This window comes from Puma concolor, chromosome C1, assembly GCF_028749965.1.
Source record: "Puma concolor isolate L17-30 chromosome C1, mPumCon1.1.hap2, whole genome shotgun sequence".
Lineage (NCBI taxonomy): Eukaryota > Metazoa > Chordata > Mammalia > Carnivora > Felidae > Puma > Puma concolor.
This window is the reverse complement of record NC_141674.1, coordinates 178796587-178820559: the sequence shown is the minus strand read 5'-3', so window position 1 is coordinate 178820559 and position 23973 is coordinate 178796587. Positions and strand designations below refer to the sequence as shown.

Genomic DNA, 23973 nt, shown 5'->3' with positions numbered 1-23973 from the left:
ACATGAACTAAACAAAAGACTGGGATTTCCAGTAAGCACTCCAGCTTTAGCATGTAATACATCCCCCGAGTAAGGCATTTTCTTAGCAGTGCAACCATTTTATTTACCAAGACATGTCATTCACTATATAATAACACTAGAGACAGAGAAGGCTTCAAGCAACTTCCTGTTAACAACAAAGTCTATGGTAAATCCATGAAGACAGAATTAGCACAGATATGGTAATAACGCTTAATGCACCAAATCCTATTCTCTGTCATAATCCTAAATCCATCACACAGAGCTGACTGCTACCCCACAGTGCACTGTCCTGGTTTCACAAATTAAGAGTCACCAAATCTTTCATTAATTTTGCTTTTGCAAAATTAACCCTTTTGAGTCTTAACTGTCAAGGATGACTTAGAGAAGTTAAACAAGACCTCAACTATAAAGTTTCCATAATATTTTAAAAAGGAAGAATGTTCTTCTCCTCCAGTACTCTGAAATCAGCTGACATATTTTACTCTACATTTGGCGAATGCTTATTAAGATGGTATTGTTACTGGGGCACCTGGGTGGCTCAGTTGTTAAGCATCTGACTTTGGCTCTGGTCATGATCTCACAGTTCTGAGTTCAAGGCCCTCTTCGGGTGAAGCCTACTTCTCTTTCTTTCTCTGCCTTTCCTGGGATTCTCTTTCTGCCCCCTCGCTCACTTGCGCCCTCTCTCTCTCTCCAAAAAAAAAACAAAACAAAAAAACATGGTACTGTTACTTAGAAAGAAATCTAGTATTTTGACAGTAGTAACCACTCTCTAGAAAACTGTAATAATATGTAAACAAAACAAAAAAGACGGTCCTACAAAAATTATTGTTTTTCTTCAGACACATATCACTATTTGAAACTAGTTATTATCTTCCTCCACTGCAGCATAAGCTCCAAGCCAGCAGGGACTTAACTTCACCGATGCATCTTCAGTGCCCAGAAGGATGCCTGGCAGCACCCAGGAAATACTATGAGTAAATGACAATGACTTGAGATTTTCTTCATGTGTGAATACAAAAAAATGAAAATAATTTTTAAAATGATAAAAATACTCATGAATCACAGCTTTCGAAACCTAAGTGTCTAAGAGAACAATCTCCAACATACCACACAAAATATTTTCATAGGGACTGCAGGCCAATCTAAAGCCTGAGAGAATACAAAATTTCTTCAAGTCTCTCCATTTGTATACTATCTCTACAAATCTCAACTCTCGTCACAGTACTTTAGAAGCAGTTAACCATATTCCCTTAGAAACCAAATGTTATAAATTTCATAGATAAATCTGTTTTTGAAGTCTAAAAAAGTATGAAGTTGTGGTCTTTTAAAAAATGACAAACGTCTCCCATGGAATCAGTTTCTTGGGGGGAAATGATCTGTAATGTTTACATTTCCCATTCCCACTCACCCTTTACAAAATACATGGCAAATCCATGTGTCGGCTACTGTTTAGGGATAATAAGGTAAAAACCAAACATACAAACAAAAAAAAACCCCAAAATAATTACGAGTTACATTTGCAGGATGAATTCCTTCTTTTTAAAAAAGAGACAATTTACCAATTAATTTTTACACAGAATGTATAAAATAATCTCTCTAAAATATTAAGATTTAAAAGTAGGCAAACTTTTGTTTCTCTCTGATGTGCACCTAGCAACTGCGCTAGAAGCATAGGCCACTCTTGAGAGGTACCTTGTCCGTCAGAGCTGTCAGCAGCCAGGCCGTTAGGGCTGTGCTCTTCCGACGTCTGCCTGTACAGCCCCGTGGACAGTCTTCTCTCAGCATGCTGCAGTCTCTCACAGCCAGCTGGGGCGCAAAGGAACTCGATCTGCTTTGCCATCACCTTTTCAGGCTGCTAGTAAGTAAAGCAAAAATAAAATCAGTAACTAAAACATTCTACATGGTTTTAATGGTTTAAAGATGCCAATTTCAGACTCCAGCAAATATATTTAGTATTCATTAAATTAGTTCGCACTTCATGTGGTATACACATTCCATAAATATGCTTAGATGTCTATATCATCATGTTAAAACATAAAATGTTGGATTTTGTGCAAAAGAAAAAAACCTTCCTGCTCATCCTTGAAAGAGAATTCCACTTCAGCTCAAAGGCACAATAACCTTAGCTTTGTTTCCCAAAGTACTGAGTCCTTTAAAATATTTTTTTTAAAAAGGAACCTCAGAGCAACAGCAACATCTGCTATAATCTGCTTCTAACACACAGGGTGACATCTTGGCATTTTTTATTTTAGGATCTGGCACTACACATGCTCTGATATGATGACAGTATGTTTGGGGGAGAAAAGGTGTAAAATGGCTGTCTAGAAGAACAAGACAAATACATCTCCCACCAAAATCAAACAATGCAAATTATGCAGGAAAAACATGAGTGCCAACAAGAATCTTCACCTTGCTCGTGGAATGAGACTGCAGTATTTCCCAACCAATCGTAAAAAGACATGCTTTAAAATCACAATTAAGTTGGCTGACATACAAATTATCTCTGTGTGTGTTTTGTAAGTTTCTTCTTTATGTATTGCTTTAAGTTACTTACATGTGACACTGAAAGCACTGTATTTATGTATTTTGCTAAGCAGGTAATAATCAATGCAGACAGGAATCACTACCATTCCATATAAAACAGTAGCACAAGGAAGCTCCTATATAAAATTAGTTACGAAAAATCCTGATTCACAGTAGTAAAAATCAACAGGTGAAAAATATTAATTCAGAGACTGGGATAAAAGCTTATGCTATTTTTCTGAATGCACATAAACCAGATCAAAAGGAACAGTAATGTCGATTCACTCGAGCTTATTAATTGATAAAACTTCAGTAAGATTTCTAAGGAGGAAATGGAGTTTTCATCCTCTGAACAAGACAAAAACAAGACTTGGCACTACTGAATTTGACCCAAAGCAGTCACTAGGCAGAAGATCAACAGGAATAAAACTTCCAGTGTTTTCTAAAAGGTTAAATTAGACCTTTTAACACCTTTTAGAAATGTTAAATTAGATTTAAATTAAATGTTAATTTTCACATACAACAATAAAATAACTCAATAGCAAAAGCACCTGAAGCTACACATTAATTTAAGGATTTTTTTTACCATACACGAATTGAAATGATTTAACAATAGCTACCATGGCAATTGATGTTGTGTTGAGAACGAGTTCTAGTTTATCTCAGAGTTGTATTACACACAGCCATAGTCAACATGGCTGTTTTCCTGGTACCAAATTGAGTTTTCTTAGGTAGAGAATCTGTCTTTCTTCCTACAAAACTACAAAGAATAAATATCACTCTATCAAATTCTGCTCATAACCAAATCAAACTACATTGTTGTTGCTATCTTGTTGATACAGCTGTGGATCAGATGACATTTAAAAAACCACCAGAAAGAAATCCAATCCCTGGATGCTTAAAACCGAAGCTAGCCGAAGCAGCCATTTGTTGTTCATCGACAGACATTATTAAGAAATGTTAACTGGTGGTTTACGTTACCTGTGAACTAAGAGCAGCAAGTTCTTCACTCTTAGCTTTAGCCTGCTGGAAGAGTGTCTGCACAGAATCCTGGAAATCTGGAAATCCATCCTATGGGCCAAAGCATAAGTCCTTTTTAGTTGGAGTTTGTAAATAAAATATCAGAACTGGGAAGACAGGGCCAAGTAAACAGCTTTAATCCTACAGTTCAAGTAATCATGATTAAAATTTTAATGTATAATACTTCACTTCAGACTTTTATGGTACGAAGTTTATTTCTACAGCTGTAACATCAGTAAAAATACAAATGAAAAAGAGAAAAAGATTTATATGTTTATACATTTCACATAGCATTTCATCTAGTGGTTCAACTAGTAATATTCACTATCTTCATACTGGACATTCTTTTCTTTTTCTTATTTTTGGTTTGAAAACCACCACAAAAATATTTTCATGGAAATAGCATTTTCCATAGCTTAGATTTTCCGATACAATAGATTGCAGAAGTACAATTACAGCAAAGGGATGGACATTTTTATGAACATTTTTCTTTCACATCCTCTACCCAAGGGCCTTCACTGGTTAATCTTACCATAAGTTTTCTTTGCCAGCACTGGGTGGTGTTGGCTTCTTAATTTTTGCCAATTTGCATTTTGGTATCAATATTCAAAAATTTTTATTACATTTTATCTACTGTAGTTGTGTATACATTTATTTTGTAAATTCTTCTATCACTATAAACTTCAGAAAGGCACTCTGCTTTACAGATTTGATAAATACTCAACTCTACCCTCCAGTTTTTCTAAAGCTTTATCTTGTTTGCTTTGTTTTTTAAATTTAACTCTCTAGTCCATCAGGATTTTATTTTGTTATATGTAATGTTGTAAAGAACCAATGTAAATTTCCTTCGAAGTGCTACCCAATAATCCCGACCAGAATTTCAGAATTCTCCCATGTTGACTTGTGATTTCTCCTTCAGCATTTCATATAAGAGGCAATGGGGATTTGAATTCTCAACACCTGCACTCAAGTTCCAATTCTACCACTTAACACTGGATGAGTAATTTAACCTTTCAGAAGGTTAGTTTCCTCATATGAAAAATAAAGATAAGAGCAACTATCTGTTAGGGTTGTTGTGAGGAGCAAATGAGGTACTGCCTTCAGCATGTAATCACTGCTAAATAAGTGTATCAATGCATACTTAATTCTTACATAAAACAGAGCCTACCTCGGGCACTCTATTCCTGGACAATATACCAACTTACATTATTACCACTGTCCACTTTATGTATATATAAAAGTGTCAATCTACTACTTTTCTCAGTTATTTTGTGGGTTTTTTGGTAATTTATTGCTCCACATGAAATTGTTATCTACAAATATCATGACAGCATGGTTTTAGTAACCTTACTAAAAACTACTAAAGGACTCTTCACAGAAATGGTCATTGACCTCCAAAACATTTCTCCCCTTGTTTCATGAACTATATATTTGTGTAACAAAGGGTAAATCATTAAAAACCAAAGTTCTTATAATAACAGCAGAAAGAGATGTGATAATAACAAAATATTTTATCTTATTTGAAATAAGAGATACGGATTCAAAAGTTTTTCCCCAACAAGGTCTTATTTTTCCACTGCAGAACTCATGTTTTCAAAGATTTCATCTACCAAACTTCTTTTCGTAAGCAGTAATTTACTATTTTAAAATTCAAAGACATGAAATGAAACGGAGTCAGAAGCAAATAAATTTGACATCTTGAGATAATCTCATGTAGCTTTATGGTGGGTAAACATATAATCAACATTTTTATTTTTTAATAGTTATTTATTTATTTTGGGAGAAAGAGAGAGAATGTGAGCAGGGCAGGGGCCCAGGTAGAGAGACAGAGAGAGAGAGAGAGAGAGAGAGAGAGAGAGAGAGAGAGACAGAGACAGAGACAGAGAGGGAATGCCAAGCAGGCTCCACACTCTGCGTGGAGCCCAATGTGGGGCTCAATCTCACAACTGTGAGACCATGACTTGAGCCAAAATCAAGAGTAGGACGCTTAACCGACGAGCCACCCAGGCACCGTAGAATTTTTTTAGTATTGAAAAAAGCTTCCTGTCTAGGCCCCTACAAGACCAAAGACACTTGGCTCAGAAGAATGTATGGAATATAATCATTAACGGAGCCAGAATGAACTTTATGCAAGTGTATATAATCTAAGTCTAAATCAAAAGTACACTTTTTTAGCCATTCAGTTTTTCTCTAAGAACTTATTTAGACCTAAAAATCTAACTTTCTCTTTTTAGCGATCTCTCCTTTAAGTTCTGAAGTTCAACAAGGTAAGGTAGTAGAAGACTTGGAAAAGAGAAGCTATCATTTTCCAGGTGACTACCATGTACCACCAATTCCCAACTATCATTTGACATATATTATCTCATTTAATCCCCACCACAAACAACCCTGGGTTTCTCTCATTTTACAGCTACGGACATTGGCTTCAAAGCCTATGCTCAAACAAGAAAGTCCTAGACTTACATACTTATGAAACTCCTAACAATAAACAGAGGCACATCTCTTGGATTTTCATAAGCTGAACGGGTTTAACCCTCTGATTTATACTGAGTTCCAAATCCAATTGTACTACTTATTTGCTGTGATACTGAACAGACCATTTCATGTTTCTGTCTACTCTGTCTACTCTGCTAACTTTAGAACCTTTTTTTTTTTAACATTTATTTATTTTTGAGGCAGAGAGACAGAGCATGAACAGGGGAGGGGCAGAGAGAGAGGGAGACACAGAATCTGAAACAAACTCCAGGCTCTGAGCTGTCAGCCCAGAGCCCGACGCGGGGCTCGAACTCACGGACCGTGAGATCATGACCTGAGCTGAAGTCGGACGCTTAACCGACCGAGCCACCCAGGTGCCCCTAGAACCATTTTAAAGAAGCAAAAATTGATAAAGAACACTTAGCACAATGTTTGGCACACAGATATTACCTAACAAATGTCTGCTACTGACATTTATTAAGTTCCCTTTAAAAGCTACCGGATTATGGGGCGCCTGGGTGGTGCAGTCAGTTAAGCGGCCGACTTCAGCCAGGTCACGATCTCGCGGTCCGTGAGTTCGAGCCCCGCATCAGGCTCTGGGCTGATGGCTCAGAGCCTGGCGCCTGTTTCCGATTCTGTGTCTCCCTCTCTCTCTGCCCCTCCCCCGTTCATGCTCTGTCTCTCTCTGTCCCAAAAATAAATAAACGTTGAAAAAAAAAAAATTAAAAGCTACCGGATTTAACCACAGTAAAATAGAGAACACGCTGTTAAGTGACTTACTGCATTTCTATGATATAGCACAGGCAGCTCAGAGATTACTTACATACTAGACATCTTGGGTTTTTAACACTAAAACCAGCAGGACAATATTGACCATACTGGAAGGGAACTGTTCTAGTGGAAAGAACAGTGGAAATCTGGAAATACTTGTTTGTTCATTCATACAAAATCTCTTGTTTGCATAATAGGTTCTAGACTCGGTACTCGATGCCTGGACTCCATGCCTCCTGCCCTTCTAGCAAACAGTCTAGAGAAGGCAAGGACGAAGACATCCCGAGCACAGACGCCGTCAGGGAAGGCTTCCCAGAAGGCATGACATCTAGGCTGAGACTTGAAAGAAGAAAAGGCTCTAGGGAAAGAGAGCAGCTTATATAAAAGCCTGGAGGCAAAAAGAACAGGAGGACACACTTGAGAGGCTGGAGAATATTTAACATAGCTCAGGGAGAAACATAGCTCTCAGGGAGAAAATGAACCCGACCTGTGTTTCTGAAAGTCCAATCTGAATGTGATGGGGGCAATGTACTGGGGGGGCAAGGATGGTGGTAGGGAGACTGGTTAGAAGGCTGTGACCAAGACAGAGAATAGTGGCCTTACAACAGAGAAACACACGAATTCCTAAGATATGGCTTTGGCAACCAGGAGTTTGGTGGTAACATTCTCTAAAGTAATGAATTCAGCACCAAGAAGGAGGCTTGGGAGGGAGCAGAAGGTTGATGAATTCAGTAGGGGACAGGCTACATCTTACCCTCTGGAGACCTCTGTGCAGGTAAGTTTGCAAGGCAGGTTCACGGAGTTGTGAACTTGGGGCAAGAGTCAGGTTGGATAACCACACTAGAAAATTCCAGCTTCTCAACAAGCCCTGGGTGGGGCTGGTGCCCAGGCCAGAATCGCCTATATTCCGGTATTTTTAAAGGAACTCACAGAAGAAAGAGTGATCTAGTCTTCTTATGTTAAGAACTAGATGTGTGATCCCAGGTAGGAAAGTTAACTTCATTATTGTTCAATGGAGATTTAAACCATCTGCTTTATCTGCCCAGTGGAGATTTGTGGGGATTCCATGAAGTCATGCAAACAGTGACTCTTGGAAAAGCCCACATTGCTATACAAACATACAGTGGCATCACTGTCTGGATTATTCAACCATGAGAATTTGGAAAAGCTGGAAGGGGTAACTTCAAACTCTACATGTATGTGCAAGTTTTTGGGAAATGGACACTGCTCCTTCATTAATAAAGAGACATAAAAACATGCAATAAGCAATAAACAACAATATCCAAGTAATGAGTGGTCTGTCTCTGTAATGAAGACATTAGTCATTCTGATTTTCTCCCACAGTCTTTGACAGTTCTTTACGGAAAAATACAGGACTGAGGAGCTATCACTACATGATCTAGGTTTCAGGTACCCAAAATATGTGGCTTAGAAATAAAAGTGAGAACATTCCCAAGAAACTGGTGTCTTTCATATTATGTTTGGTGCAGGACTTTTGTTATATGTCTCTCAAGCTTTTTTCCCAAGAACCAGCTGTACCACGCTATGAGCAATTTATCTTCATGTCATATTCTTGGCTGCTGCCATTAATCACAGTGTTCCCTTACTGGTGAGACTCTGATTCTGAGCACTGAGAAAATAAAAGACACAGGGTGGGATGCTGTTCGTGACCTAATTACTCTCATCCCATTGGTCTCCACCCCCATTCCTCCTCAACTTTCCCACCAAATACCGGCAAACTTTAAAGTCACTGCTTAGCTGTCTTTAAAATGACTTGTTCCAACAGATGTTCTCAGCCTCACACGTGCATTTTCCTTTTTTTTTTTTCTACTCACACTTTCTATATGAATAGCAGATTGTAATGCTTCTGTTTTTCTGATCCAAAGGGGAAGAGTCTACATCAAATTAGACCAGCTTTCTCTCAATAGCTTAGTAACAGCGTAGGTGGATGTTCTGACCCTCTTCCCTCCCCCTGCCTCCCTCTCCCACCCCCACCCCCCTGGAACTGCTAGCAGATGTTTCCTCTAAGTCTTTCTTCTTCAAAACCCCAATTCTCTGACTTTCTGGACTCTATTAACAAACTGCATTTCTTTCATGCAGTTATCTCTGATTGCTTGGCACTCCCAGCCCACACAGGATCAAGAATGCTGTCACCTCCCATCTCTCTCCCTAGTTTCCAGCAATGTCAGTGAACGAAGAAAACTTACAGATGAGATTGGAACAGTAACCACCATATCCTTCCTCTCTTCCAAGACACTACTTACGACACTGAAGGTAATGACAAGGTTTGTTCTGAGAACATGTTATGTTCTTAATGAAAAAGAAAGGCTATCAAGTGAAATCTATTTTAATTAATATTTAAAAAAAATTTTTTTTTTAATCTTTATTTTGAGAGAGAGACACAGTGTGAGCAGGGGAGGGGTAGAGAGAGGGGGAGACACAGAATCCAAGGCAGGCTCCAGGCCCTGAGCTGTCAGCCCAAAGCCCGACGCGGGGCTCGAACCCACGAACTGTGAGATCATGACCTGAGCCAAAGTCGGACACCTAACCGACTGAGCCACCCAGGTGCCCCTAATTAATATTTTTTAAAAATGAGGGAAAGATATGAGTGCCAGGGACTTTGGCTGTTGGTTTTTCACCTCCTTTAGTTGTCAAGCTGTCTTAAACACACTGTCATAGGTACAGTATACGTAAATCAAGCTAATTTTTCTTGATTTACTCGGTTTAACCTCCTTCCAAAGACAGTGCTTTTCCTCATGCTAAGCATTTAGTTTGACAAATGGTAACGTCTTATATTTAAATACATTTTGTAATTTATGTTGTTAAATTTCCTACTCAAAACTTAATTGTTCGGATAAGCTTCCTTGAAACAGAAAATGGTAACTGCCACCCTTTCCCCTTTCTTCAAAGACTTCAGTTGCTATACACGCTTGGCTTTTCATACCAGACTAGCAGGAGAAAAGGTATAATTCTAACAGTGTTTTTATAGCCAAGGTTCATGAGCACCCAGGAAGGTAGTTCTGCTTTGCAGTTTAGGAGTCAGACCTAGATTAGGAGCCCTGGCTCTGCCACTAGATAGCAATGCGGCAACTTGAGCAAGCTCCTGAGACTTCACGGGTGTCTCCTTGGCTATACACAGAAATCATAAAGCCTCCATATAATGAGAGACAGGAAGGTTTGTGATCATGAATTTCAAATGCCTAGCAGGGACAGGCATACAATACATTCAGGAAAAAGCAGTTATTTTTCCAAGTGTCCCAGAAATTAGGTTTGGGGTTTCTGATGAAAAAGGAAAGAATAAACATAATTCATTTTTATTTTAGCTGAAAGTGGATTTACACAAAGGGTTGTATTCCAGGTGGACAAGTTATTCATCTAGCCTTGACAGGAGAAATATTCCCAAGCCTTGCTTACTAACCTACAGGGTTGAAGAGGTGCCTTCCCTAGAGGCTCCACTGAGTTACCCTAAGGCCTCCCCAAGCTAGCAACCTTTTTCCTCTGTGTCCACTTCATTATTCTAGGAATTAAAGAAAGAAAGTTCAAGATCTTTATGTTGTTTTGTTTTTTTAATTTTATTTGAGAGAGAGAACATGCAAGTGGGGTAGAGGGACAGAAGGAGAGAGAGAATCTTAAGCAGGCTCCACACTCAGTGTGGGGTGGCCTGACCTGGGGCTCCATGCCATGACCCTGGATCATGACCTGAGCTGAAATCAAGAGTCAGATGCTCAACTAACTGAGCCACTCAGGCGCCCCTAAAATCTCTAGGTTTTTTAATGTCAAACTTTCCCTGTAGAAAGGAGTGCTACTTAAGGACAACAGATTATGCTGAGTACTTTACTACAATACGTATCCTGTATTAAACAAAAACAATCAAATAAATAGCTAACTATCCTTCAAGGGGAACAACTGGGGTGCTTGGGTGGCTCAGTCTGTTGCAAGTCTGACTCTTGATTTCAGCTCGGGGCAGGATCTCCCAGTTCCCGAGACAGAACCCAGAGCCGGGCTCCATCCTGACAGCAAGAAGCCTGCTTGGGATTCCCTTTCTCTCTCTCTCTCTCTCTGACCCTTCCCCACTCGCACTGGCTCACACTCTCAAAACTACCATTACAAAATATCTTTAGGGTGGGAGGGAGGGGAGGGTGGGTGATGGGCATTGAGGAGGGCACCGGCTGGGATGAGCACTGGGTGTTGTATGGAAACCAATTTGACAATAAATTTTATATTAAAAAAAAATCTTTAAAAGGGAACAACTCACTACATAATAAGAGGAAAAATATCAGACAAGGATTTTAAAAGTTCTAGCCAATCCTTCACAAACAATTCAGGAAATTACATAATTCAGCAACAAGAAAACACTTTCGTTTAGTTTCGTTAGTTTATCCTAATGCACTGATAATTGCACGCAAGAAATTTTTTCTTTCCCTTACGTGTCTATTTGTGATGTCATTTCTATTTTATCTACTGACATTACATTTCTTTTTGTTCATTATAAAAATTATCTTTTTTAAGGGGTGTCTGGGTAGCTCAGTTGGGTGAGCGTCCAACTCTTGGTTTTGGCTCAGGTCATGGTCTCAAGGATCCTTACTTTAAGCCCTGTGTTGGGCAGGCAGGCTCTGTGCTGACAGTGCAGAACCTGCTTGGGATTCTCTCTTCCTCTCTCTCTGCCCCTCCCCTGCTCATGCACTCTTCTCCCTCTCTCTCAAGAAAAATAAATAAGCTTAAATTTTTTTTTCTTAATTATCTTTTTAAAATGAAAAGAAGTCAGCAACTTGGCATGTATGCCAATTGGTTACTGTCAAGGATTTCAGAAACATGAAAATTAAAGACTAAATTCTCATTCATATGGACCTAGTAATTAGTAATTTGCTATAATTTACAACGTGCTAAGGTTATCTTTATAGTATATTCTTTTAATAGAGAATTAGTAATTCAAATGAAATAAGAAACACTATGTTCAAAGAATTCTAAAATCTTTCTAGTTGTACTTATGAAGTCTTTGGTGTCAGTCATATATTCTGAACAAACTGTTCTCACTGTTCTCTAAAAGTGCACAGGATTTTCTCCTCTGTGTCTTTGCCCATGCTAGACAGACTACCTTTGTGATGCCCCTCTACCCTCCACCCCACATCTTTACCTTCTGAAATCCTACCCTTATTTTAAAACCCAGCCCTGGGTGGCTCAGTTGGTTGGTTGAGCATCCAACTTCAGGTCATGAACTCGCGGTTCATGGGTTCGAACCCCGCATCGGGCCCTGTGCTGACAGCTCGGAGCCTGGAGCCTGCTTTGGATTCTGTGTCTCCCTCTCTCTCTGTTCCTCCTCCACTCACACTCTCTCTCTTTCTCAGAAATAAATAAAGATTAAAAAATTTTTTTAAAAATAAAATAAACCAGCTCAAACAGTTATCTACTCAACAGAGCCTCCCTTAATCTCTTCTCATGCCAGAAACTCTCCCCTTCGCAGTAGCCACATAGAAAGTAGATCTAGACAAAGCATTAACACTTCATGAAAAGTCTTGTATACTATACAATACTCCTTCTGTCCCTCTACCCCACTTGCATGTTCTCTCTCTCAAATAAAATTAAAAATTGTATAGGTTTGTTACTTTTGGATCATTTGAACAATTTTTTTTGTATAGTATCTGAAGCTAACCCATCTTAAACATTACTCAAGACCTAATAAGAGGTTGATTACAAATATAAGCACAACGTTTTAAATTCTTCCCTTCTTCAAGAACCACTGCTTTAGGCTAAAGTTTTTAAGAAATCAAAGATGCTTAACCATGGCCATTCATTATTTCATCTAACAGATTTTATTAAGTGCCTATTAAGTGCAAGGCACTATTATAAAATCTGAGTAAAAAGTAGTGGACAGATAAGAGCTGTACTCTCATCTAATGGGGAAGACTGATAATAAAAATAAATACATAATAGTTTCAGGTACCAGTAAGTGCTATGAAAAGAAACAAACCAGGAAAATGAGCCTGAATGTGATTTTGAGGTAAAGGTGCCCTTTTAGAAAGGGAAGCAGGTATGTCAGAGCAAATTCTCAGCTATGAGCTAAAGCCAGGTGAAGAGCTAAAGATCTAGGTAGGGGAACAAACAGTGAGTGATGAGGCACAAATGAGTTTGGCATGTTCCAGCAACAGAAAGTGGGTCAGTGTAGCTGGGACACAGTAAGAATGGGGAAGTGTGGTAGCAGATGAGGCCAGAGATACAAAGTTAGAGTCAGATCATAGAGGATCTTAGATGCCTCAGGAAAAAGTGTAGATTTTATTCTAGGTACAGTAGAAAGCCCTGGAAAGATTTAAGCAAGGAAGGGATTTATGTTTGTTTGTTTCTTTCTTTTTTTCTTTTGTAATTGTTTTTTTTTTTTAATTTTTATTATTTTTTTTATTTTTGACAGAGCACAAGCGGGGGAGAGGGGGACAGAGGATCGGAAGCAGTCTCTACACTGTCAGCAGTGAACCTGATGTGGGGCTCGAACTCACTAACTGTGAGATCATGATCCTAGCCAAAGTTGGATGCTCAACCGAGCCACCCAGGTGCCCCAGGATTTATGTTTTTAAAAGATAACTGTGGCTTTGGTATGGCTGAAAGATTAGTCCAAACAGATGCTTAGTTAAAATAATGAGAGAATTTAGGATAGTCAAACATAGTTTATTTGTTTGAACTTGAAATTAAATAATGGATGGCTAAGAGAATTAATGACCCCCTCCCCTCCCCCCCTTGTCAATCCCCTGCCCAAGAAAAAAAGGAAGGAGCTCTCGGACTTCAAATTTCTACTCTGCTTCAGACTGGCCTTTCAAAAGTATTTATTCCAAATTAAGGAACAGTGGTTTTGAAACCATTCTATAGTTCTGACAGCCCTAACAAAAGCTCGTTTTTCTTGCTCAACTCCCACCTTACCTCTTGCAAGCCTAAAATCTGAAGGGACAGCCTCAACCACAATCCTCTAAGAGGCTTAATTATAGGCAAGTCTCCATTACTTGCAGCTACTAAATTGTCATTTCTCTCAGATTGTTAATATAAATAAACCTTGGCTCCTCTAAATGTATTTGATAAGATGACTAAATGATGTAAATAAGATTATAAAAGAAATCATTTGGAGCCCCTGGGTGGTTCAGTTGCTTAAGTGTCCGACTCTTGATTGTGGCTCAGGTCATGATCTCACAGTTTGTGACTTCGAGCCCCACATTGAGCTCTGCGCTGATGGTGCAGAGACTGGTTTGGATTCTGTCTCTCCTTCTCTCTGCCCCTCCCCTGCTTGTGCTCGCTCTCTCTCAAAAAAATAGATAGATAGATAAAGTTAAAAAAAAAAAAAAAAGAAAGAAATCATGTAACCAGGAGAGTTTTAAATTTATAAGCAACACCCACTGACATATCAAGCTGTAATAAAATGACTGGACATCAATCTCATCATTGTTTTCTAAGAATTTCTTCAGTTTCCTAGTTCAAATTAGATACTTCAAAGCAACAAAATTCTATATTGTTTTAAAGATTCCAAAATTCCCATTTTTCACTTGTTCATGGAATATCCTTTTTTTTGGTTTGAATTAGTAAATAAACATTATTAGCATGAAAATATATAATGCATAATCTTACCTCCACTTTAATTCTCTTCGGAGATAATTCATCTCTTTCTCCACATTTTGACCTGAAGAAAAAAACTTGAGAAGGTAAAAAATTTTATCCTGAAGACATCTCAATCTATAAACTTCCACCAAAACATATACCACTGGAACCTTTACACTGGAAGTAAGAGATTCATAGTGAACATGGACATAATAAAGAAGAGACTTTTTATCACTTCTAAATAAAATTAGAAAAATACGCAGACACACTTATACACTTTAAAAGGCCACTACCTAAGAACTACCCACAAAGAAATTACTTAATAAATCTGTAATGATCACATAATGAAAAAGAAAACAAAATCAAGGAGGTTTACACTGCATGATATCCTTTTATGAATCAGTAGAAACACTTCAGATAAAATGACCAGTGGCTCTTTAAGATGAATGCTTAAGGCTACATAAGATTAAAATACATTTTGTCTATCTATTGAAACTACAGAGGCATTTTCCCTTGACCTACAGATCCCTCTTCTGGGAAATCTCCCAAAGGTACCTACAGATATTTTAAATACTATGGCCACTTAAACTACAATAAGCCATCAATTCTAAGTTATCCCTCAAAATAAAGACGTTAAAATGTAAAAAAAAAAAAGTATATCTCAGAACCAACAAAATACGTATGATGTTATCTATTATGGTGCTATTTATAATGATAAAAGACTAGAAATAACTCCAGTATCCATCAATAGGGGACTGGTTAAATAAATCATGGTATATCCACACAATGCAATACCATGCAGATGCAAAAAATAATGCTAGATGTGTACGTACTAACACGACAAGATCTCCAAGATATGTTAAAAGCAAGATATAGAATAATGTAAATATACGCTGCCTATTGTTTTTTGGAAAAAAGGTAAAAATGAGAAAATATATTTATATTTGTTTGCAAGTGCATAAACATACACTAGAAGGCTGAAAAAAAACCTAATAAAACCATTTACACACTGAGGAGAGGAAGAGGGTAAAAAGACAAGAACCAGAGTGCAACTTTTTTATATTACATATTCACATGGTTTTGACTTTCACATGATGTAAAAGTCTTATATATTTAAAAATATATTTAACTTAAAAAACATATAAATGTACATACTACAAGAAATAGCTAAAAACTGTTGAAAGCAGCTGCCTCTAAGATGTGATGTGGTACTCAGAAGGGGGAAGGTGTGGAGCAGAGAAACTGCTGAGCCTGGGTGGCTCAGTCAGTTAAGCATCCAACTTCGGCTCAGGCCATGATCTTGAGGTTCATGGGTTCAGTCGGGCTCTGTGCTGACAGCTCAGAGCCTGGAGACTCCTTTGGATTCTGTGTCTCCCTCCCTCTCTCTCTCTGCTCCTCCCCCGACTCGTGCTCAGTCTCTCTCTCAAAAATAAACATTAAAAAAATTAAATTAAGCAGTCAGAAATTTTGTAGAATACAGTGAAAAAAATAAATATATCACTGAATCGGCTCTTGATTAGCTTGTTCATTTAGTCTGCAGAATTTTACTTTGTGTCAGTTTGTAAACATGTGGGATCTTTCTTTAGGCAGGGTAGCAAAAGAGGCTGCTAGGAGCTAGGGGGAAATCATGACAATGACAGCAAATGCCTACAACAGTGGTTTTTCAATCTGGAGCAGGCACCAGAATAATCTGAGATACTTGTGAAAATGTGGATTCCAAGGTTCCATCCAGAAACTGTGATTTATTAGGGCCGGGGAGGGTGCTCAGGATGTGGTTTCTGAATACACATTCAATTACTCCAATGCCAGTGGTCATTGGCATCTCCTCAGAGAAGCAGTCGCACACACAACTGATGGTGAATGAGAAGTTAGGGTCCATGTGGAACCGAAGAATACAATCAAAATGGTACTACAACCATTTTGCTTAGGGTTTAAGTGAGGATGAGATAAGAGGAATAAGATATTTATATCAAATTTTAAAGCCACACTGCTTTTCAACAATTAAGTTTTTTATTTCAAATATTCCATATTGCACTTCCATATTTTACATGTCCATATTCCACATCATCTGGTATCTTTCAATTTTCCCTTAAATACTCATCAATGGAGTCTTTTTTATCTATTCTGCTAATCTCATTAGCTTGCAAACACCCTGCAGCAAAAGGAACCCCTTTGCTTCCTCAGAGAGTTCAACAAGTTCATATGGTAAGTGAGTATACAAAAAAGCCTACACATGCTGACTGACTAAATCCCATCCTCACACTCAAAACCAAAGCATCTGTGTGCGAAGAACGTCTAAAACCACTACCAGAACGATGCTGTAATACTAGGGAACTGCGTTTCAAAAGAAAGACAAAAGAGGATTTAAACAAAACAAGAAAAACCACTTTAGCAATGTCTGGAAAAATGTCCTACTCCCATAAAGCAATGTAAAAATATTGCCAATTAGTTAGACACTTACTTGGTGGTTCTGTAGGTATATTTGTAGGTGACTTCTCGAGAAATCTGCCTAGCCAGGGCAAATAGTTCATCTCTTCTCGTCAGCAGGGCGTTATCCTTCACACAGAGCTGAGCAGCCGCTTCATTAACAGTGAGCTGTGGATCCAAAACCAAGTTTAAAAGTTATAAACACCCTCATTTCACCAGTGTGAAAAATGCTTCACTTAAGGATACAAAAATGTCAGGTCATTATATAATGAGATCGTAATTTATAAAAATCAGGATAGGCCTTTCTTTATTCCTTATTAGTCCTAATGCCTAATTTCACAAGAAAATCACATCATCTACCATCTCTCAGGACTCAAATTAATCAAAATAGTCATCTTGGTTTTAGGTATTTATAGGCTTAAAATACTTTTGTTTAGGTATGAGAATTTATAGAAAGTAAGCAAAATAAAATAAAAACAAAAAGTAAAAAATGTTCTGTATCTCATTTTTATGAAAAGCCAGGGTATACGATATGATTTGGTGATAACATTCCCCTAACTAAAAATGAGTATACATGGTCTGACATATTTTTCAAAGTGAACGGATATGAAAATTCTTAGAAAGGAATAAAAATTAGATGACTGGAGTTAAATATTTATCAAATCACTTAGTACCAGAGTTATCACAAATTAGGACCAAAAAGGAAAATCACTGTCTTGGAGTCAGTAATTCTCTAAAATTCATCAAATTCTACTTTTTCATCAAAGTGTTAAATAATGCCAATACAGAGTTGCTACCTGACAAAACATTCTGTAATGAAATTTAAAGTAGCAAATGTTACCTTTTAAATTCAAAACCTATTAATTTTTTCATAAATCAGAAAAAGTTTTTTTCACATAATTTTACCAACTTAAATTGATGGAGGGAACTGCGAAGAGGTATATCACACTTTTTTAAAAAGCAAGAAACATGCTGGTTCCACACATGACTGATGGCAAGATGAGAATGGGCTTTGATGGCAGACAGATCTGAGAGGAGTCTTGCTCCATCACTTAGCATCTGTAGGACTTTGGGCATGTAAAATCTTCTCAGAGCCTCAGTTTTCTCAGAGGCAAAAACAGGATAATCAAAACGGGAACTACCTCAAGGGATTTTAACAAGAGATAAATGAGGAGACACACGTGGCACAAAGTTGTTCTTAGTTCTTGGTTTCCTTTCATAAAAAGGCAGGCATTTACTTTCTCCCTACCCAGGCATCCCACTTTATTCATAAAAATCATCTGCATTTAAATTTTCAAAAATAGAAGCAAAACAAGAAAATAAATGCAGAATGCACACCTTCCATCTACTAACATTTTAATGTATATAGTCTACTATCTGTCTGTGAACATATAAACATACACGTGAATATAGATTTGCAATTGCCTTTTCTCACATACGCTACATTTTTGTACATCACGTATTAAGGCAGAAAGGTGGTTTGTTTACATCAGCACGTGGCATGTAAACTGATAAATGAATTTAAGTATTCTTTATGATCTCATTTTTACTAACTAGAAATATTCCATTATAGTTAAGAGTAATATATTATTTAAATCAACCTCACTCTGAACATTAAACTCCCCAGTTTTTCATGTACTACAAAGAAAGCTGCAAAGAACATTCTTAATTGTATATCTCTGCACACATATTCAATTATTTTCTTGGAATAAATTCCTATGAATAAACTCGTAAGGCCACAAAACATACTACATTTTAAAACTTACATATTTCACCATATTACTCTCCAGAAAAATTGCTCCAAATCATAATGCTATCAACAATTATATGAAGATCCATTACTCAGAATTAACTAACACTGGTTATTTTATTTTAAAAGCTTTACCAATTTAATGTATTTTCAGTGACATTTGATTATAATTCACATTTCTTTAACTATAAAGCTGAACCTTTTTTTTTTTTTTTTCTTTTCAACGTTTGTTTTTTTTTTATTTTTGGGACAGAGAGAGACAGAGCATGAACGGGGGAGGGGCAGAGAGAGAGGGAGACACAGAATCGGAAACAGGCTCCAGGCTCCGAGCCATCAGCCCAGAGCCTGACGCGGGGCTCGAACTCACGGACCGCGAGATCGTGACCTGGCTGAAGTCGGACGCTTAACCGACTGCACCACCCAGGCACCCTAAGCTGAACCTTTTTTAATGTTTTTAAGTTGTTTTAAAATCTGCTTGCTCATGGCAGTTGCCTGTTTCTTCCATTGAACTATTTTGTTTCTTATGGACTTCAGGAACTTAAGAACATTAACTCTTCATGTGCAGAGGTATTTTCCTTTTTCAGTTTATCATCAGCCTTATAATTTTTGTCTTGGGTGCCAAGCATAGAAATTCCGTTCACACCCTAATAATACATAAATGTTTTCCTGTAATTTAGTCTAACAGCTTTATTTTTTCCACTTAAGTACTGAAACCATTTAGAATATGTTATGATAGGGGAGCCTGGGTGGCTCAGTCGATTAGGCATCCGACTTCAGCTAAGGTCATGATCTCACAGTCCGTGAGTTCGAGCCCCGTGTCAGGCTCTGTGCTGAAGCTCAGAGCCTAGAGCCTGCTTCAGATTCTGTGTCTTGCTCTCTCTCTGCCCCTCCCCTGCTCATGCTTTGTCTCTCTCTGTCTCAAAAAAAATAAAAAATATTTTTAAAAAGAGTATGTTATATGATATAAATTACATACCTTACATCCTCCTCCCCAGATTTCCACCTGTAATTTACACTGGCTTATTCTCAAATAATTTTGCTACTGACAATGTTATAATAAACCCAAGTATCCTATTTTATTTGTAATGTTTATTTATTTATTTTGAGAGAGCCAGTAAGTGAGCAGGGGAGAGGCAGAGAGAGAATCCCAAGCAGGCTCTGCACTGTTAGTGCAGAGCCCAAAGCGAGGCTTGAGCTCATAAACCACTGTGAGATCAGGACCTGTGCCTAAGTCAAGAACTGGTTGCTTAACCAACTGAGCTCTGCTGGGGCACACCCTCCCCCCCAACCCCAGGCTTCCTATTTTAAATCCACAACTGAATAGGAGAGCATAATAGAAGCAATGTATTTTCAGTCTTCTCCCCTCTTCCTAAAGAATCATCAATAGACCAATTTCTTCCCTAAGTGCTTTTGAAAGGCACAGTGTTAATGGAGCTAAAAGTGAAATATACTTAAAGAATGATTTCCTAAATAAATTTACTTCAATTTTGGCTTAGTAGTAGCTACAATGACCTTGAAGTCCTTCTCAAGCTCCTTCTTATGTAGCCTGGTCTTTCCTGTATTGATAACCCTAAATTAGTATGGAGAACTTCTGATTGTCATTAAGATATTTTAGTTGACAACACTTTAGAGGTACCACCTTATGCACAACCAGAGAAAATAACCTTTCAACATAAACTGAAAACAGTATTTGGTATTCTTTCCACCATCCTATCAGGAACCAAAAAAGCAAACAAACATAACACATCCTTCGTTACTTGAATTCAGGCTTAAAAGATAAAAAAAAAAAAGTAGACTGAGCACTCCAGGCTCTTAGGGAGACCTCTGGTATTAAAACTGAGGTTGCAGAAATAACTATGGCCCACTCCAAGTTATAATAAGAAGCTGACTCATCAAGGTTACCCCTCAAAAATGTATTTTCTGTGTTTTCTAGACTTCATACTAATTAATAATTAAATCAATAAATATTATGATATATTTCGAAAACTTATACAAATACTCTAATACAGTAGTCACTGCAGTACCATACTAGCTTTTTAAAAATTCCAAGTGTCTAATTTTGTTAAAAGTATAAAATATTCTAATTGTTTACTTCCTCCAATTCCTCTTTTTGTGGCTAAAAACACCAAAATTCCATTCAATCTTGATGTAAAATATTTCTTGAAGTTAGCTTTCTATCATTTATAACTAGACTTAAAATTTCCTTTACTGGTAGTTAAAATTATAATCTTTAACAATCACATGATTTGACTTTCCACTGAGCATTGTTAGCATAAAAATACCATGAGAACGCTGTGTGATAGGGAGGCTCAAAGGCATTCAAGGCTTTCATTTTCCAGCAGAGGGAGGGAATGACTGGCCCCCTCAAAGGAAACAACTAAAAAATGTTGGATGAAATGGAGGGGAAAAATATCTTAAATGCATCAATAAGCCAGCAAGACAACAGTAAGGGTTAGTCAGGCTCAAATGAATGAAGACAGTATCTCAAAGGAGTAAATTGAGGACAGTTGCTAAACCAGATGACCCTGAGTTTCAGTCTTCACGGCCTGAAGTGTGGGAACATCTCTCTGGGAAGAGAAGAAGAAAAACGCAGGATCCACTAAAGGTGAGGCATCTAAGACCCCTCCTCCACAAAGCTGAAATCCCAAAGCACTACATACCCACTATTAGCCTGAATTAAAAATACACCTGTACTCCCAGGAGAGTGCTGGGGAAATTACCTGTTTTGACCCTTGTTACTATGAGTGGGAGAAAACAGAAGATACTCTCTGGAGATTTCATAACTCCAAATCAGCCCTCACATGATTTTTAGCCCTAATTCACACTAAGTGGGCTGAGAATTTTTTTCAGGGGGTCCCAGACTTGTATTGTGCAGAAAACAGGTGCCTAGTGGAAGCAAAAGCAAATAACCTCTAGGAGAATCCATTTTCTTCCCAGACCTCCAAACATTCCCACAGTTCCAAGAAATATGAATGGTAGAAATCATAAAACATCCAAAGAAACAAGGCATCAAAAGTAATAATCAGCAGAAATGACAGCAGAATGAGCTCTCAAAGATTTCATTTAAAGAAATAAAAAGAGTTGAAAACATGACATGAATAATACAGTAAAGAAAAGACCAAGAAAAACTGAGAAATCAGGAGAGAAAAAAACCAGGGAGAGGCAAACAGAAGATTTCAAAAGCAGCCAGTAGTCAGATGACCACTGACTTGCAAACATAATAATGAAAACCAAAAGCCAAGGAAGTATCTTCAATTACTAAGGGAAGATAACAATATAGAATTTGATACACAGAATAAACAGCAGTTAAGAATGAGGGCAAAATTAAGCTATATTCCAGTGGTTGGGGTAGGTCAGTAGGCTTTCATTAAGAAATTCTACAATATGGGGTGCCTGGGTGGCTCAGTCGATTAAGCTTCCGACTTCAGCTCAGGTCATGATCTCGTGGTTAGTGAGTTGGAGCCCTGAGTCAGGCTCTGTGCTGACAGTTCAGAGCCTGGAGCCTGCTTCGGATTCTGTGTCTCCCTCTCTCTCTGCCCCTCCCCCGCTCACACTCTGTCTCTGTCTCTCAAAAATAAACATTAAAAAAAATTTTTTTGAAGAAATTCTACAACATGTACCTCAGGCTAAAGGAAACTTAATTCCAAATAGTAAACCTGAGATCTGAAGAGGGGGAGGCAGGATAGAAATATAAAATAAGGGGAATGAATTCAAAATATTAGTCATTATAATAAATGTAAAAAGGTCAAATATTACAGTGAGAAGACAAAATTTGACTCGATTTTTTTAAGAAATCCAACTATTGGTATTTACAAGAGATGTATGTAAAACATGGATTCAGAAAAACTGAAAGTAAAAGGATGCGGAAAACATAAAGCGATTACTAACAAAAAGAAAGCACATGTATTTATATTAATATCAAACAAAATGGGCTTTTTTTTTAATATTTATTTTTTGGCAGAGCGCAAGCGGGGGAAGGGCAGAGAGAGGGGGACAGAGGATCTGAAGCCGTCTCTGCACTGGCAGGCTGTCATTGCAGACCCCAATGTGGGGCACAACTCACAAACTGCAAGATCATGACCGGAAACAAAATCTGATGCTCAACGAACTGAGCCACCCAGGTGTGCCCAAAATAGGCTTTTAAAGCAAAATGTGTTATTAAAGATTGATATAGTTACTGCAAAATACAAAGAGAAACAGACAACTCCACAATCACAGTAGGTGATTTTCAAACAAAAGTCTTCCTGATAGAGCAAGCAGACCGAAATGAAATGAAATGAAATGAAATGAAATGAAATGAAATGAAATGAAATGAAATGAAATAAAATACTACTTTAGAAGATCTAGTGAAGTTAATAAGCTTGTTAAAACAGACACAGAACGCTCTACCAACAGCTACAGAAGCACATAAAAAAACACCACATACTGAACTGTAACTAAAATCTCAACAAATCTTAAAGCTTTGGCATCATGCAAACCTTGTGTTCTGACCACACTGTAATTCAGTTAAAAATCATTAGAAAAATAATTAAGGGAAACCCCTCATATTTGGAAATAAAAAAACATATAAATAGTTCATGGGTACGAAATCATAAATAAAAAGAGAAGTAATCAGAATTGGAAAAAAATAACTTCATATCAAAACTTTGGGAATTATGCTAAATCAATATAACCAGGTCTTAAGACCACTGCTGATTCTTTAGCTTAAAAAAAAAGTTTATAACAATGATTAATTCTGTAATTCTTTACTGCCCATGTATAGTGCATTTGGAAAGAAATATAAAAATACATACAAGAAAAAAGAATTTTAAGTACCTGAGAAAGTTGAAAAAATGTTTTCAGGTGTAGATAACTTTTTGATTTTCATCCACTAAAGACCTACATACAGCTCTATGTCTTGAAAGATTGAAAGAACAGTATCCACTGCGTGTATATGAAGAAAACTCACAAACAGGAACAGTGAATTAACAGTAAATCATGTATTTCTATATTTGGAAATTGAAGACAAACCAGTATCGTTCTTTAATCTTAGGAATTTAGAAAAAACTCAAATATCTTTCATTCATTTTAAACAGTCAAGTGAGAAAATGTGAAATTATCATACTTAGATGGTACACTTAATGTAGCACCTTCTCTTTTAATTCTCTCAAGATTTCATAATTTCCACCAAGCTGTTGAATGGTTACTAGTTTGAAGGAAGCATCCTGATTCATAAACATCTATCCTAAGCTATAATTTTGGACCAGATTCACATACTTGAGTTACAAATAACAAGTGGTCTAAGTTTCAAAAATACAAGCCACATATTCTAAAGCCCCCACCCCCACATCTCAGCCTACTAGCATTCATTTTGAGTGTTCTCTTATTTTGGGAAACCCACGATAATCTCATTACCTAAATACCATCTGTACCTA

The 23973-nt window shown here is 37.5% G+C and overlaps 1 protein-coding gene across 3 annotated transcripts in view; it reads right to left on the bottom strand.

Annotated features, from left to right (window-relative positions):
- Nucleotides 1–23973, bottom strand: part of NAB1 (NGFI-A binding protein 1) — a 43171-nt gene that overhangs the window by 4584 nt on the left and 14614 nt on the right. For 2 of the 3 annotated variants that reach the window (XM_086719158.1, XM_086719160.1), the window contains exons 3-6: nt 16844–16977; nt 14413–14464; nt 3526–3615; nt 1714–1876 (exon numbers count right to left, since the gene is read on the bottom strand). In XM_086719158.1, coding sequence (XP_086575284.1) covers nt 1714–1876; nt 3526–3615; nt 14413–14464; nt 16844–16977 — 439 coding nt within the window. The remainder of the gene's footprint in view (nt 1–1713; nt 1877–3525; nt 3616–14412; nt 14465–16843; nt 16978–23973) is intronic. The other variant, XM_086719159.1, reaches the window with a different exon arrangement.